At 34.5% G+C, this 18,269-nt stretch overlaps 2 protein-coding genes across 9 annotated transcripts in view; one reads left to right on the forward strand and one right to left on the reverse strand.

Moving 5' to 3' along the window:
- Window positions 1-16,418, forward strand: part of LOC136032777 (kazrin-like) — a 161,104-nt gene extending 144,686 nt beyond the window's left edge. For 5 of the 7 annotated variants that reach the window (XM_065713132.1, XM_065713130.1, XM_065713136.1 and 2 more), the window contains 5 exons: window positions 3,283-3,406; window positions 7,277-7,421; window positions 9,042-9,225; window positions 14,698-14,721; window positions 15,975-16,418. In XM_065713132.1, coding sequence (XP_065569204.1) covers window positions 3,283-3,406; window positions 7,277-7,421; window positions 9,042-9,225; window positions 14,698-14,721; window positions 15,975-16,205 — 708 coding nt within the window. In that variant the 3' untranslated portion in view covers window positions 16,206-16,418. The remainder of the gene's footprint in view (window positions 1-3,282; window positions 3,407-7,276; window positions 7,422-9,041; window positions 9,226-14,697; window positions 14,722-15,974) is intronic. The other 2 variants (XM_065713133.1, XM_065713135.1) reach the window with 1 other exon arrangement.
- Window positions 16,419-17,567: 1,149 nt separating this feature from the next.
- LOC136032778 (condensin-2 complex subunit H2-like) overlaps window positions 17,568-18,269 on the reverse strand; it is an 86,988-nt gene continuing 86,286 nt past the window's right edge. For both annotated transcript variants that reach the window (XM_065713138.1, XM_065713139.1), the window contains one exon: window positions 17,568-17,775. In XM_065713138.1, the coding sequence (XP_065569210.1) occupies window positions 17,620-17,775 (156 nt within the window). In that variant the 3' untranslated portion in view covers window positions 17,568-17,619. The remainder of the gene's footprint in view (window positions 17,776-18,269) is intronic.

Raw genomic sequence — 18,269 nt, forward strand, 5'->3', positions numbered from 1 at the left:
TTTGACTCTTTGCCACAATTCTGATTTTTAAAACAATTAAAAACTTTAGCGTAAAGAGCGAGGGATTGCGGAGGGGACAACCCTTTTCATATACGGAGTAATTTTTGTTCGTTTTAAGTTTTAATGTCGCTCCTTACTTTCAGTTAAATTATGTAATCTTCACGAAGAACCGGCTCTGATTCAGAGCTCCTAATAATGTCCGGGATGCTCTTCTAGAGGGTTAAACTTACGTAATGAGAATTATTGCTGACGCCAAAGAAATTGTTTTCTCATATGCTAACTTATCCGCATTCCTAGTAGGATGTTAATCTAGTTAATCAGAATTAGCAGAAAATACAACAACGAAATAATTTGGTGCAACATCGTTCCGATATTTGTAGGCCAGGGTAATCCAGTTATAGAACAGCATTCAATACATTAAATTTCTAGGGGAGCTTTTTTCTCCCACTAACATCCATAACGTATGCTCAAGGGGTTAGCACATATACCAATTATGGGGCGCCAATTTCAGCAGCTCGGCGAGCGAACGATAGCGATATAAAAGCAATGTCTTTTGCGTGAGATTTTCAAAACCAAACATCATGGATACCAATAGTCAAGTGCAGGTTGTCATTAATTGTATGATTGATCTCAACTTACTATTTAGTTCATTTATTATTATTATTAAGCTCTTTATCATTATGACTATTATTAAGCTCTTTTAGTCGTAAAATTTCTATTCTTTAAAAATTTTTAATTTCAAAATATTTAAAATATTTTTAAAATATTTCAATTCAATTTAAAATTATTTCATTATTTACTTATAGAGTTCGTTTATTATTATTGTTATTTAGTTCTTTTAATTTTCTTACTGAGGAGAAGGAAGCTATTAAGGATTTCTTTTTTTGATGATCATGATGAAATTCAGTGCCGTTTTTGTCAATCGGCGTTGAAAACTAGAAAATATTTGCGCCGATAAATCGGCGCTGAAAAAAGCTACGTATATACAGCCTTTTTAGGCAATTTTTTTCCAAATGAAGAGATGCTAGAGGTTAAATTACCACTCCAATGGTGGCAATTGGAGTGGTGATTAGTAGGAAACCAGTCCCCCTTAAATTTTCTATGCTCCTAAGATTTTTGGGGCTATTTTATTAAAACACTGTATTTTTGGTATTTTATCTGTAAAATCCAGAAAATATATTCCATTCTAGATATTACATATTACCTCCCCCACAACTTTTTCATGATTTGAAGCCCCTGTACCACTCCATATTGATCGCAAAGGTCATGTTTTACAGATGAAAAAGGTACAGAGATATATAATGATATGAAGGTATAAATGATGGTGAAGACACAGAAGACGAAGCTCTTATTTGCCTTATTTTGCCTTATTTTTCTTATTTTGCCCGCTTACGTTCATATAAAAAAGAAGCGGGGTAAATAAACGAAGAAGGAAAAAAAATACAAAGAAATGCTCAACGTCTCTACAGACAGAAATAGAAAATAAAAATTGATGTAATATAACATTGAAAAGGCAAAAAGGAAACAAATCATTAAGGTGTCTTTTGAAAAAAATCAATCTATTGCCCAATCGCAACAAATAGAGGATCAAAGCTGAATATCTTTAAAAATTAAAATATTTGGGAAATACTAAAGAAAATGCAATAGAAATTTTAACGGACAATTCTGGTGTGTTGTTTTTGTTTGATTCAGTGAGTTTCACTAGTATAGCCTGTTGCTGTCTCACCTAAGACCGAATTGACTTCGGTGTTTGGTCCTTAGGTAAGGATTTACTTTGCAGACTGACCCGATTTTGTGATAACCAGGTGACTAGATGCCATTATGTTTTCTGCTTTTTTTGGCACTAAAGCAGTATCAATAGATTTGATGCCAGGACATTTGAAGGGCATTTAAAACCTTTTTGTGAACAAATTTCATTTTCATTTCCTTTAGGTTGAGACATTTCAAATGATACCAAAACACGCTCTTGGGGTTTGTTCATCTAAGTCCATTTCCCCTTATTTTCTAATTTTTGGCTTCCTGGCTGCATATTGTGCAAGAATATTCAAGTGTTGTGCGGCAGGTTTGATCTCAAATTGGTCACAGGGGACTCTGGAGTGTTGGTAACAGAGCAATATACTTCAAAGCTGACACAAGGACCATAGCGGTCAAATAGTGGCACTACTCCAACACAAATATAGTATGCAAGAACAGCTGGTCGTTGTCCGTATAGATGTTGTAAGCCAACACCGCACGTTGGACCTTTTTCCATCTACCTGATATGGTTTATGCTGAATAGTAGCACTTAGCTCGAAGACCCACTACCGGCTTGCAAGCTACTCGGACGGCCCTTTCCTGACCATTTTAGGGTGCTTAAAGTTGATTACGGCTTTTTGTCCAAGAAATTGTGCTACCCCGCTTGTACTAAAGACAGCAATTAATCTAGCGTCCCGCAAGATCACTACGTCTTGAGTGGCTCGAAGAACCGCTACCAACTTACAAGTTACATGGACTGCCCTTTCCTGGTAATTTAAGGGAGTAAGTACTTCTTACTCCGACGCTTACAACGATGCTTTCTAGCCAGTGCTACAGACAGCAAATTAATCTAGCATTCTGCAAGATCACAATATCTGAACTCGAGTACGCTATCTGATGTTTTTATGGTAGACAGTTTGTGGAGCACGCTTTAATATTAGATGGTATACGGAACAATCAAAATCGTGCAAATGCTACTTGAAAAATATTAGAGGGGAAGTGGATAGATGGCGAGCATTTCTCATTTTATTTGAAAGTGGCTGTTGTGGAAACAATTATATATCATTTCGAAATTGGCGGTTCTTTTGACACTATTTTAACAAGTTTTTCAATAAGTTTTCACTAGCAGCCCTTAAATCGTTGATCTTACTGAAATAATCTATTCGAGGTGAAGAAGATTGGAGATTCACTAAACTGAAAAATAGAAACGTCTATGATACACCAATCAGTGTTTTGTTGTTGTTTTTTTTTTCAAGTGTTAAAATTTCTTGTTTTTCCTCTTGTTGCATCCTTGGCCACAGAACCTTTAAAGAGCGTCTTTTAACCGCTTATTCATGTTTCCGTCGTAAATTATTGTAATATTAAATAGTACAATTAAATATCAGGAACTAAATGTTGGAGCTATAAATTGAGCAGAATAGATAAGAAACATGCGTATGAGTATTGGCCTCTACTGATTTGGTACTCCAGTGAGTTATTATTGGTAATATTATCGTCTGCTTTTTTCCCATCTTACCATTTAACTTTACTTTTTCTTCCTTACTTTAGGCATTGAAAGAGCGCCGTGATGTCTCCAGTTCTGCTGACTGTGATCCAATTGTCTGGACGAATAGAAGGCTGATTGAATGGATGCGATCCATTGATCTTGGAGAATATGCAGACTCTCTTAGAGGTAATGTGAAATTTATGTGTACTTTTAGCTATCTAAATTTGCTCATAAAAATTTGTACTTTTTTACAAATTTTTATTGTTAAACTCTTTCTAAACACTTGCATTCAATCTCAAGATTGACCTTTTCTTTTGAATTAGGTTTCTTGGCAGAGGAGGTGAAAAAGAAAGATAAGATTTGTATATTAGTTTCAAAATAGCAGAAAATAAAAAGTAACTCATATATGCACTTAACAAAAAAAATACTTTGTGGAACATTGTAATTTCACTAAAACTAATATTCTCTTTTTAATTATAAAATCACAAACGTATTGCAGAGCTCGGAAAAAGTCTATTATCTTATTATTTCACTTACTTAACTACCATCCGGAAGACTTGGCCGACTCGGGGCCTCTCTTCTGATGGTATCATGACAGTATTTTTTTTTTTAAGTTTTCTCGACAGCACTTGGGAGTTTGCCCTTAGGGTGATAGGCGCGAATTTTCCTTCCAATGGCTGTTTTGGTAAGTTGGACTGGGACTAACGCTGGACGGGTCCTAGTCATCAAAGCTCTTTGAGTTGGATTGTCTGCTTGGTGGTTTGAGAGTAGTTTAGAGAGAACGATAGCTGTTGGTTGGTTTGATACATTATGCAGGTAAGTGATTTCAGCAAGCATTTCAGAGTGATTTGATTTTGAATGCTGCCAGTCGGCGTTTTTCATCAGCTTTTAGAGTTCGTGTATCTACTCTATACCTTGCAAAGAGAATCATTAAACCACGGCAAAGACATACGTTCAGCTTAATGGACCGGTATTTATTTTACCAAACAGAGTAGAGTGATTGAAAAAATTCACAGGCTAAATCCAGGCGTCATTTTATATCTTTTGAGAAGTCATTTTTGGATGTCAGCACACTCCCTAGGTACGCAAAATTATCGGTGATCCATTCGATATCCTTGGTCTGAACAGTGACTTTGGTGGGGAGGGAGATATGTGTCTGTGGGTGATGCTAATCGATCTTGTTCATCACTTTGGCCTTGCTGGGGTTTATCTTCGAACCAAAGAAACTAGCTGTGTCACTTGTAATGATAATATTTGCATTTCCTTGATACTCCTCTGTTTTTCTATTCAGAAGATTGATGTCCTTACATATACAAGCAGGTCGAATACTTATCCCCTTAAGACTACCCCTGTGTAGTCTGTGTAGTCTGTGTAGCCAGCACAACATTCAGGAATAGACAAAAGAGAGTGGGTGAGTGGAGATATTATTGGATTGAGTGAGAGGAGACATCCTTTTTGGTTATCATTTTTTTTATTTGCATAGCGAGTTTACTTTGCGATTTAGCTTTTGAGCCGTTTGACTCTATTCTTGGCGTCTATCTTGCTTGTTTTTGAGAATTTGTTTCTCGTCACACACGTCTTTAGTCTTCTGGGCTTGTCTCTAGTCAATCCTTGGCTTGTTTCTTGCCAATCTATGACCAAGGACTAGCTCAGCTGTCTCTTGTTAATAACATAAAATTTCGCAGCGGAAGCAGATCAATGTGAGTTGGGCTAAATAGGATAGTTATTTCTTGCATGAACTTTGATAGTCGTTCACCTAGCTATTCTCAATAGTGTTGCTCCGTCTTCTAATCTTTCAGGGCTTCCTCTTGAAATCTTAGGTTTTCTTGCTTGGATTTGACAACGACATTTAATTTTGGACAAAATGGTTCCTTTTCTACTTCCACCGGTCAACTTACGCTTTCCGATTCTATTTCCACCGGTTAGATGCCGGTATGTAATCCATCATTTCGACTTCCATTTGAGGACCACTAAGTGGCTTTTTGCTTTAGCTGGTGCTTGAAAATTGTGTTTGTTACAAAAAGCTCGCTACCTTGGCAAACTTAAATTAGTCACTCTCCTCTGCTGTTGATCTGTCCGATTCCAAATTTACTCATGATATCTTTGATTCCACTATTGTTAGCTCCCAAGACGGTATTGTAGTCTCCAAGGACTACAACGATATCTTTATTTGGAATGATGTCGACAGAGCTCTGAGGCTGATAGTGGAAATCTTCAGTATTTACCCGACCTTGCAAAATTTGGAGCGTGGATCTGTACCCAGAAATGTTGCTGAGCTAGTTTTCTGACTCCTTTTCGTTGGTTCCAGCTTGTCTCCCAGAAATCGTGTGATTTACTTCTCACTATCTTTTCTTTGCTGGTAGATAAGTATCTGAAAGATCTATCGTATTCCACATGTATCTGTTTGCTTCACGTAAAAACATGTCTTTCTCTCCTGGTTTTGCAAGTGTCTGAAGGTTTAATGATCCAATTGTGGATGTAGGTTTTGCAAATAGATTGGTCTGATGTCCGCTTGTGACAGACCTTGTCAAACGTTGTCTTGAAGGGTTTCAAACACTACTGACTCTCAGCACATCGGCTACCCCTAAATGCACTAACTTGTAGCTTATTCGTCAGCATCTTCAAACGTGGTAGCCCTAGTTCGTGACGTTATTGATTGCCCATTCGTAACTCAAAGGGAGGAAAGTTTTCTTGGCTGACTTCTGAAGCAACGAAAAGCCAATGTTCTCTACTTGTAGCCGGGACCGTTTACCCCCTCACGTGTGTCTTCCACTCTACGCAGTTGTATTCTCCTCGGGAATAATCATAATTCGCGTAATAAGATTACGAAATATTTACCTCATTACTGGAGATCTATTCAGTGTTTTTGGGGCATATCTTCAAGTCGGAGCCCTGCAAGATCGCTGTAATAGGGGCTCATCTAATCTGTATGTATTTGTTTCCCAGACTGGGTGCAAGGGTTATTCAAAACCCCCGAACACCCGGTCTGCCCCCTTGTTTACACCCTCTCATCTGATATTCGAGGGTATTCTCCATATCTAAAGGATTCTCTGCTATTAGCCACCTGGAGACATACCTGAGTTACTCAGAGGAAGGACCTGAAAAGTTACTCAGAATTATCTCAAGAAAAAAACAGAGAGAGATAGAGAGAGAGAGAGATGGAGAGATAGAAAGATGGAGAGAAAGAAATGGAGAGAGAGGGGGGTTAAATATGTGCTTTCATTCCAACTGCTCTAAACTGGAAACTATGCTGCAAAACAGCATAGTTTCCAGCTTAGACCACTTAGAAATTCTAATTCTGGAAGCGCATCCATTTCTGAGTGACCCTTTTCCTCCATGGGGCAAACTAAAAATGCGTAAAGTGGGCTTGCTTACAGGTAACAGTACCTATAGAGCGAAGCGTACTAGTCTATGAGCCCCGCGGGCAGCGGGGCGAGGTTTTTTTTTAGTCTTATCACTCTTCGTTGAATAAATATAGAATGCAAACCTAACCGCTGCGCATGGGGCTCACGGACTAATAAGCTTCACTTTATAGGTAATGTTACCGGTAAGCCAGTCAACTTCAGGCATTTATAGTTTGACGTATGGAGGAGAAGGATCAACCAGAAATGGATGCGCTTCTCTAATAATGACAAGGAAACAATATGTGATCGTCAGAATCTTGCTATATGCAATAATACGCACTTTATAGCATTTAGAACGAAAGTAAATATTTACCAGAGAAGAGAGAGGAGGGATATATATATATATATATATATACATATATATATATATATATATATATATATATATATATATATATATATATATATATATATATATATATATATATATATATATATATATATATATATATATATATATATATATATATATATATATATATATATAGAGAGAGAGAGAGAGAGAGAGAGAGAGAGAGAGAGAGAGAGAGTGGCAGACATGAAGAGACAGTTGATTTCATTTTTCTTCTTTCTGTATTATCATCTGTCTTTGTACTTTGTTTTCTTGAAGGATGAAGGATTTGAAAATATCTAATTAGCTTTTTATGTTCAGAAAGTGGCTTACATGGTGCTCTAATCGTACTTGAAAGTTCTTTTACTGCCGATACATTTGCTACAATTTTGGGAATTCTACCGTCAAAAAGTATGGTAAGAAGACACCTACAAAAAGAGTTTGAGGCACTCATTCAAGTAGCGAGGTCAGTTCCTTTCCATGTATCTATATTTTAATTATTTATACGTGTAAGGGCGAAAATTTAGAAAGATAGATTTAAACTCTCTTTAGATGAAAACTACCCTGTGTGTACTAACAGCCTTTCTTTAATGTTTCGACGTGACAGAAATTGTTAGTATTTTATTTATTAAGATTTGTTTTGCTTTTGTTCAGTTTAAAAAAGAATAAAATTAGCTGCTTAACGAAATACCTGATCACAAAACTGGTTTCTCATTAGCTTTATATTTTCGGTTTGCTGGAAGATGGAAAAATCAAAATTCTGGTTTTAACTCTTTCAAGGTTTCAGCTATAAAAACCAAATAACTTTGACACGGAAGGATAATAACTACTATCCCTATAAATTATAATTATATTTTTTTTAATAATTCACCACTATAGTATAATTATAATTGTTTATTTTATATATAATTGTATAATTTATAATTATTGTTTATAATTGGAAACAAGAGTATAACATGTTGATGGAAACATTTATTCCTCTTGTACGTTAAGACAATGACTGGCTCCGGAAATTATTCTATTTCTCAGAAATTTGATTGCTCAAGAAATTATTTTCTTTTACTATTTTCAGGTAAATAATCTTCATTTTCGTGTTTAAAATTTTTAGAATAACGCCCTATATTGGAGGACCGAAAATTGTCCTTTTTGGCCAACCGTCTGGGGCTACACGGAAAGCAGGTCGCCTTCGTTTGGGTTGAGAAGATGTCATAAATAAAGATTTAAAGGAAATGGGAACCTCCTGGGAGGATGTAAAGAGGGAGGCCTTGAATAGATTAGGTTGGAGGAGGAGCGTGTGTAGCTGTGTTGGCCTCACACAATTACTTTGGACGAAATTAAATACGCTTTTTACTTGATAGTATGTATCTCTTGACTCCAACGGGTTTTGCTCTTTGTAGAGGGATTTAATTTTGCTGAAAATTCAGAAGTTGCAAAACCCTCATTTTTTTTAAAGACAAAGTTTTATATATATATATATATATATATATATATATATATATATATATATATATATATATATATATATATATATATATATATATATATATATATATATATATATATATATATATATATATATATATATATATATATATATATATATATATATATATATATATATATATATATATATATATATATATATATATATATATATATATGTATATATGTATGTATATATATATATATATGTATATATATATATATATATATATATATATATATATATATATATATATATATATATATATATATATATATATATATATATATATATATATATACATAAAACATATACACACACACACACACACACACACATATATATATATATATATATATATATATATATATATATATATATATATATATATATATATATATATATATATATATATATATATATATATATATATATATATATATATATATATATATATATATATATATATATATGTGTGTGTGTGTGTGTGTGTGTGTATATATATATAAACATATTACGTGCCCGTTGATCTATTTCTTTATCGATGTGTATATACATAACTGTACAAATTATGTTATATAAGAATATTTTATTATTTTACAGGGTTCGATATCAGCAACGAACGAAAGAGCTTAAAGCAGAAAGACGAAGAAACGAAAAGCTTTCAGGAGGGGGGAGTTTAGGCAGAGCCTTTTCAAAATCTTTTTCTGGTGGTCTATCACATGCTGAAACGTTCAAACAACAAAATGACTCTCATCTATCTAGCTTTCAAAAATTAACTCTGAGGGTAAGATATTTTAGGATGACTTTAAGGTAGATATAAATTTGCACGGGGGCTCTGAAGCCTACAGGTAAACTTTTGCTTCCCTTTAATTAATATATATATATATATATATATATATATATAGAAAAAATATTAATGATATTTATGATCAAATAAAATACGGAGTTTATAAAATTACATGTTAAAATCGAATATAATCCATTTCACTAAATCACGCATAAGAAACATTATTAAGTCCGCTGTCGGGGGTAATCCTTTTTTATTCATAAGTTTGACTATAGTGTGGATTTTGATCAACGCGCAAGGCACTGACCAACAAGAAAGTCACTACATAGACTAACCAGAATAGGCTTGTAAAGTTTTTGTGCTACGTGTACCTGGTTTCTTTTTTCTTATTTACTTTTGCCCCAATATTCTAGTTGGCAGCAATTTCCCTCATCTTTATTTTTTGCTCCCGAGAATATTGATCATATACTCACTTTAGAACTCCCTGATAGTTCAAGTCTTCATTCTTAAAACAAGTAAAAGAAAAAGTAACACAACTTACTACAAGTAAATGGTCTCCGAATAAATTAAAGACAAAACCGTTTCAAAGATTTACAGAGCCAAACCTCCAGGGAATCATAATATTATATGAGGGGTGTCTGCTATTCAAAAAAGACTCTCTATGTCCCTAACTTTTTAAACTTTTAATGCATTGGAAGATTGGAACCTGCATTTGAATTTTTAATGTGCTTAAAAATATTCCCTGGGGATTCCAGCAAGCAAATAGATGAAGATATCCATTTACCCCTTCCTCGGGATGTCAATTTCCCTGTACATCTACCAAAGCAGTTTTAAAAAGAGCGTACATCGTTTTCATGGGGACGGGGGAGAGGTACTAGTGATCTAAACGAGGTTTAAAAGAACAGTGAAAAAACTGATTTAACCTTACAGAAGGTTAAGCCTTTCACGTCCTCGTGAGATTATCAAGAAATACTATATATTTGTGTTTAAAAGGGTGTGCAAAATTTTCGAAGGATATTATTGAAAAACCTGGTTGCGTGGCTAGAGATATTTAAAAGGATGCGCAAAATTTTCAAAGGATAATATTGAGACACTTAGTTACATGGCTACAGTTTAGGACTTGTAATGTTCGGACAACTGAAGATGCTCAAAAATCAGAAAAAAACCTTGTTACTTGAACTAGTGAACTAATCCTCTTCGGACAGATATTCGTCATCATGTATAGATAATTGTCATGTCACAGACCCAGAACCCATAAAAAGTACAACAGGCCAACAGTTGTGTGGTCAACCACCTTGGTTGCAGCGATAGCTGCAACCAAGAAAAGAGAATATTACGGCCCTTAGCAATCGAAAGTTTTGGGACACGTCTTAGAAAAAATTGCCAAGTGATAAGACCTTGGTATTTGAAGCTCGTTCAGGAATAGTAACTATTATTCGGTTTACCTTAATAGTGAAAGTTTACCGCGGAAACAAACTATCGGGAATTTTAAAAAAGACCTTGTTACCCCTTGAAAATGGCGCTGGATCGAAATGAGAACTGCGCAACTGGATTCATCAAGGTCAAAAACATGTAATCAGAGATTTTAAGCCGTATTTTTAAAAACTCGAGGAATCCATATTTTATTCTGTGCATTGTCAATTGCCTTTTTTTCTCTTGTGCTAGTGTGGCATTGGTACATTGTAGAGTACTCTATCTTAAATTGCCAAATGGCATCAAAGATGACTTTTTTGGATCATCTTTTGAGTGGTAAGACTAAAAAAGCTTAACAAGGATACCATAAGAATAAAACGGCTGAAAACTATTGGTCATAGGGTAAAGCTCCCCCCCCCTCAAGCCAGCCCCCGTAGGACCCAACCATCTTAGAATGTAAAGACCGGAAAAAATGTTAAAAAAACACACTGCCTACTGAAAAGATTCTTTATTTAATTTTGGTTCGAGAATAAAAGCTGTTATTTGTTTGTTTTTATAGTAAAGGTCAATCACTTTTTTATAGAGAATTTTGAAATTAGATTGAAAACTTAATATGCCTCTTTTGTCTTTTTCCATGTTTCCAGCATTAACAAGGCACTGGGACTTCATAGAGAACTGTTTAAGAGCTCGTTTCAAAGCTAATTCTCACTATTTGTTCCATTCCTGGAGCGCAAAAGCTTCGAACTATAAACTATGTACCATAGAAACGTTCATGGTCGAAGACCCTTGACTGGATGCTTACAGCCCCCCTTCTGAATCCACTCCCTCCCCGTCCTCTTAGTATGTGAAAAGTTAAAGCCAAGTTTTGAAAAAACTACCCAGTGAAGAAATTTCATTAAATTGGATTCAGAAATAATAACTGATTTTTTTAATGTTTAGCTAATGGACTCTTTGTCTTCGAGACGGGGAGCCGTCACTGAGGCTTACAAAATGATTTTAAGGTCTGGAATGGCCTTAAGCTACGAAAATAAAAACATAATTTACTTTATTATAATGCATTAAAGATGGATTAAAGTTACTTTTGGAAACAAAACTTTCTCTCAAGTTCAATCCTAAGAAAAGACTGAAATGGGAACATTCTGCAACAATTTTTTGTGATAAGACCCTAGTGAGTGGAACAGAAAGCAAACCATGCAAGTTTAATCTAAAGATAGCAAAGCTATTATTTATCTTAGAGGACGTAGAAGTAAGGAATAGTGGATACAACTTTTCTCAAATTTAGCTAGCGTTTTTGTGCTCCCAAAAAAATCCTCTAACCTTTCTTTGGTTTCCATATCCCTGATATTTCTTTTTTATATTGATAAATTTCACTAAATAATTCATTTTTTGTTTGGATCAAAACTTTTCACTTTGAAAGAGCAAAAACTAATAATGACTAAGCCGAAATAATACATTTTTTTCTTCACATCTGAGTAAAGAAGCAACGCTAAAGGGAAGAATTTGCCAAAGATATCGGTTGGTATTTCTTATTTACTTTTTGGCTTGAAAATTGATGCACCAGTAAGGTCTTAGCGACTACTTTTACTGATTTTTGTTCCCTTGCTAGTGATTTCCCCTTTAGCGATTTCATTTTGATTTTCTTATACGGTTTTTCTTCCATTTAGTACTTCTATTTGATTACCACCACAACGGCACACTTACTTTTCACCTTGTGACCCGCCAGCTTGTTTTCAGCTTGTGATCCACCACCAATTGATACAGATTTTCCCGTAATACTGCAGAAACAATTGTCAAAGCCTAATCCCCTTAAAATTACATCACTATCACACCCTCTTGGGTTGTCCTTTTGTTGGGTTGTCCTGCCATTGCTTGTTGATCTCGGATAAGAGATCCAAATAAACGACAGAAAACCAAAAGCCGACACCTACTTTCCCAAAAATCTTAGAAAAACTATTGAACTTGTCCCTTTTTATGCCATAGATAGAAACATTCAGTTTTAATGAAACTTACATCATCAGAGAGTGAATTTTGTTTTTTCGATGAAACGGTGCGTAATTAAAAATCAGCTCGAAAGAAATTTGAAATTATTTGAACAATTTGGCAGCTTTGAGGGTTCACTATTGTTCTACCCGGTTTGGTTGAAAACCTTAATGACGCAGGGTACGTAAGATTTCATTGTCGTTTCCATCAAATTTCACAGCCGAACCACAGATTCTCAATAGCTATCAATGGTGGCTAGTCCTCTGGGAGAATTCGCTAAGGACATCTACCTACACCCCTCTTCTGAAAATAGGCAAAGCCCATGGGGTGGATGGTCTGCAAGTAGAGCAATTACAGTACCTCATACATGGGCTGTTCAAACACTTAGCTTTGTTATTCCAGATGATTTTGGTCCCAACAGTGCGTGTCCCTAACAAACTATGTGAAGGACTAGTCACATGTATGCTTAAAAAGAATAAGGGCCCAATGCTATACAATTCATATAGACGTGTAACCTTATGTCCTTTTCTTAGCAACTTACTTGTAAAAATAAAATATCCATTTCTACGCAAAAAAAAAAGTGATTTTGGGATCCATCATTTTGGTTTGAGACAAGGATTAGGAGTAGAAATTTGTACAAAATGCACATTCCGTGCCTTAACTATAATGAAACGACATAAGATGATTAAAAAAAGCCTGTTCGTTTGCGCAATTAATATTTCTAAGGTTTTTGATTCCATTTTATATTCACAATCATTAGTTGTTTTATTAAATAGCGGAAACAATGGTTTTTATTTGCACGCGCCTTTGAAATTGGTACCAGAATTCAATAGCCCGGATCCGTCTTCATAATGGAATGAGAAACCCTATTCCCGTGAAGCGTGGGGTTAAGCATGGTCCAGTCTTAACTCCGTTGTTTTTTAATAATGCACCTAGGACAGCAATGAGAAACATCCCACCCTATACTATTGATAACCATATTGATATTAGTCACCTGTCATATACAGATGGCATAATTCTTCTCGCTGAAAACTTACGTTCACTGTAAAGAGCAGTTGAGGCTCTTCAGGCTAATTTATCGAAGATTTGCCTTTCTATTGAACCATTGAAGACTGAATTCAAGATTGTAAACCCGAATGAACAAGTACACTGAGAGTCCCTTAAAATAGCCTCGATCACTGTTTCTCTGAATTATTTGGGTGTTCATCGACAGGAACGACATGTACTCTAGTTGTTAATGAGCTAAAAAAGAAACTCCACAAAAAAAAATGGTCTGCTGGAAAAAATTGAATAGCAATTTGACGAACATACATTAGGAAAAATTTACAACTCCATGTTTGCACCACATATGTTTTTTTATAATTCCGTTTTGGAATCTATTCTCTATAACTGATAATAAACAAGTTAGGGTTCATTTTTACTGGTATGCTAACTATTTTATTGGTATCCCTCAGTGGTCCTGGTTCCTGGTGCTAACACGATGGTTATAAATAACCTTGATTTTGATATATGTGATGGGGGAATTATCGGCTCGTTTTGAAGACTAGAGTAAGAAAATATCCGACTTTTCGCTTAACCATCTACTATATATGGTTGGATAGATTGATAGTTCCTGTGTCCTAGTTTGCATTCAAGTTTCCAGTTGTTTTTCTTTCTTAAATATGTTGATCCCTTTTCTATATTAGAAAAAAACCGAAAGTATTTTTTTTTTAACTGAAAGTAAGGAGCAGCATTAAAACTTAAAAGATGGAGCAGCTTAATATTCTAATGCAGACTAGAATATTTCCCAGATGATCAGTGCATTAAAATCATAATAATTTTGTCGTTATTTTACCCACTGTTTATTCCATAGACTTGGTAAGGGACTCACATTTGAAACTCGTACAATTTTTATTCAGTTACATGCCCTTAAACTTTAATAATAACAGAAAATTCTAGTCCCTTGTGAAGTAGGAGAGTACATTTTGCTTCCCCTTTCCTTGGTAGTACAGAACTATATTTAAGTAAAGGGAGATAAATTGATAGCCCAGCTCTATTGAATAATGTCTTTCTGACCTGGTTTATTTTGTTTTACAGTTTACCACTTTGAGGAAGTCACAAGTAAGTATTTTTATTTGAAAATAAGGCATCCTAATTATAATGCAATTATGCTTTGTATTAAGCTTTACTGGATAATAAATTTTATATAGGTACGATATCTCAAGGGATTAGCGATGGAAGGGGCAAAGATAAAAGATACGAACATCAAAAGTAAATAAACATATTAGCATATAATACATCTAATATATAATACAATCTAAATAACACATGTGTATTACATAATAATACATAATTTGAGCTTGTCTGTATCATTATTTATATTTAATACCATACCTAAGCATATTTATCTACAAAAAGATCTTTCTTGTAATGCTATTCAAAAGTAATCATCTGTTACAAATAAAAATTGCTCTTGTCAGGCAAGATGCAAACTCTAAAACCCCCGATAAACTACATTATTTTCAGTCAATGATAGATAATCTGTTGTTATTGTTTTAAGCAGCTTACATTGAGAACGCTAGCTCCGTTATCCAATATAAAAAAAATCTGTGATTGTTCTCACGAAATTACGATTGCTTTCACACTTAATTATCAGCAGTGAATGACACAGTTGCAAATACAAATATATCTATTTAATATAAATATTTGGTTTACAATAGCCATTTATCCTTGTCTTTTGCAGGTTAAGGTAAGAATTTAGCCCTTGGGCTAAATTTAGCCCAAGTGTCTTAGTGTTTCTCTATCGGTTTCGACAGAGAACTGTCTACACCTTAGCAATTAAGCTGCTAATTTAGTTTTCTGATATAGTTCGATCAGTTTCTACAGCTTCTAAATTATAATAATTTCCCAAAAATAAAGTATCTAATCTGCATAATCGTCCAGGCACTTGCCGAGAAGTCTCAATTTGAAGAGTCAGTATCACTGCAAGAGTTGCTCGGATAATTCTCTCGTCCCATATAGCTACAACCTACTTTTATTTTTATGACTTAACTGAAAACAATGCGGATTCAGCGATTTTATGTGATGAGGAGTCTTCCGGAGAGTAGTCATTTCACCGGCCTACCAAAATCGGACGAAAATTACGAATTAAACGTCAATGAAATAAAAAGGTCAGGACAATCATCTTTTTTAAGACAGTTGCCTAAGATATATCACTTTTCAAAAATATTTTTTCTTATCCCCCCTCCCCCAAAAACAGACAAACATATGAAGACACTCTTAGCTTGAATACAAAACTCATAACCACGATAACCAATTTCTTGACCGCATCTTCAAAAGTATTATAATTATTTTCTTGTATTTGAATTTTTCAGAGTTCTTTAAACAAAGGGAATCAGAGAAAAAACGATCACCGTTTGAATACGACAACACCATACATTAGCAGCCCAATGTCCCCGGTTTCACCTGTGTCTTTCGTGCCAACTTATGGTTTTCTACAGCCTCGTCCAACATCATTAGTTGATGAAAGAAGATCAAGCTCAGAGAAGCATCGCAGAGTTCGGTCAAGTGGAGAAGCAGAACCACAGACGATCACCAAAATATGATCTTGATCAGTGTCCATTAATAATTTGTTTTGTTGTTCTATTGAAACAGAAAAAGGAGTGAATCGTAGCTAACAGCTCAGCCGGTTGACACATATCCTTTTTTTCCAAGAAAAGAGAAGAAAATGTGAAGTGATAGTTCGTGACGTACATTCCATTCAAAGTATAGATCTCTTATTAATCGTTTTGATTTTCAATACATTGAACACTTATTGATTTTAGTTTTGCTTTTAACTGGACGACAAAAATAAGTTTTTACACCCTAACTACTCTATGTAGACCTTTAAAAATGGCAAAAGCGATTTGTTAGATAATAAAACTCATTTAGCTGTATGTCCTTCAGCATAGATTTTATATTCCTTTTTATTTACATGGAAAGAATTATTAGTGATGGAATTTCTGTTGCGCCAGAAAATGCAGAATAAAAAACTACACTTGACCCTACTTAAAAAGATCATACGAGCAGTACATGAGCAGCCGCAACGTCTGGAAATATTTCTATGAGAAGTGTGACATTATCTCATGAAGAAACTTATGAGATGAAACTTCCAAACTTCCAATTTCCTGTCCATAGAATGCTCGTAGAGTTATTATGTTGCACTGTAATGCTGATCTTTAATTTAAGACTCTGGATATAAACTTGGTAATGGGTATCGTTAAAATTTGCGATGACGAGGCAAACAAATATACGAAGCATTGATACAAGTCATGTTTATGTTACTTTCCCCGTCACAATTTCAATGTTAACAACAAATATTTGGAACTTCAAACCCTACCAAAAATATAATCCCTTGTACAGAAGACAAAATATATTTCAAGAGGGAAGAGGAAAAATTGTAGAAAAGAACCAAAAGCGAGCGAAATAGTCATAAAAATCACGAATGAGCCAGACAAATCGTAAGTATCAAGGTTCAGTGTATGTTGTGGGGGGGGACAGGCTCAAATTCTCTGGTTTGAGTATCTAATGATACTGAACGTATTTTCTTTACTGGGAACATGAAAAACGTGAATTTTACTTCCATTTTAGTAGGTAACACCATTTTGGGCGAACATAATAGATTTTTTCTACTTTTGTGGTGCCAGAAGTTTCATCTGGGTGACGGCCAAGACGCTGTTTCTTCTAAATCGACACGTACCAAGGGATTAATCCAGTTCTCCCCTATATTAGGACCGAGCCTAACATTTTGGAGATTATGGGAGGTGGCCAAAATAGAAGATTTACATAGGACAAAATGGAGAAGGGTATCAGCCTCATGCAGCATACACCGTAACACATTCCTAGCAGTAGTAATAATATGTTAAAAGATCCAGTGAAAATACAAAAGAATTTTTGATCAAGTCAGCGAACTATAAGAAAACAACATATTAATATACATAAAATTCTTATCAAAATAACAGCATAATTACAAAAAAAGAATTATGTAATTTTCCTTTTCCCATTCTTCTTTTGTTGTTGGAATGCTTCACCTTCATCCATGCATTCGTGATGCCTTTCCGACTTCAAAAATTTTACATGCATTGTATCGATAGCTAAATGACCATCATCTTTTATATCTATGTTTAAACTATTTGCCTGAAAAAAAAAGGTAAAAAAATCAAAATGTGCATTTGAATTTAGGCAATTGTTAATGGTTATTTCAAAGGTGAAAAGATTCACCGAACTTTACTCAGTCTAAGCCCCTCGTCCCCTCCAAAAACATTGCTGGGTAAAGGTTAAAGTCCGGTTAGAACAATATCATTTTAAAACAGCCATCTGAGTACAGCTTAAGCTATTAGAATAAATTAAGTTTCAAATATTTAATATATCACAAAGTATGCAAAAATGTTATTGGTCTAATCATATCCTCAGTTGGATTAAGAATGTTTATTGATAAGAAAGGATTAGTACAAACTTCTTTTATATAAAAAAAAACTGCTTTTATGCAAGCAGCGGATCCGATTCACAAAAATTTTGGAGTAATAGCGTTTCTTTTGAATTTTCTTCGATAAAAATACTAGAAAGGCATTTCCAATGAAAATGCCAAAAAAAGGTATTTTTCAATTTCTAGAACGGGGGAGGCTAATGAT

Source organism: Artemia franciscana, chromosome 11 (genome assembly GCF_032884065.1).
Source record: "Artemia franciscana chromosome 11, ASM3288406v1, whole genome shotgun sequence".
Classification (NCBI taxonomy): domain Eukaryota; kingdom Metazoa; phylum Arthropoda; class Branchiopoda; order Anostraca; family Artemiidae; genus Artemia; species Artemia franciscana.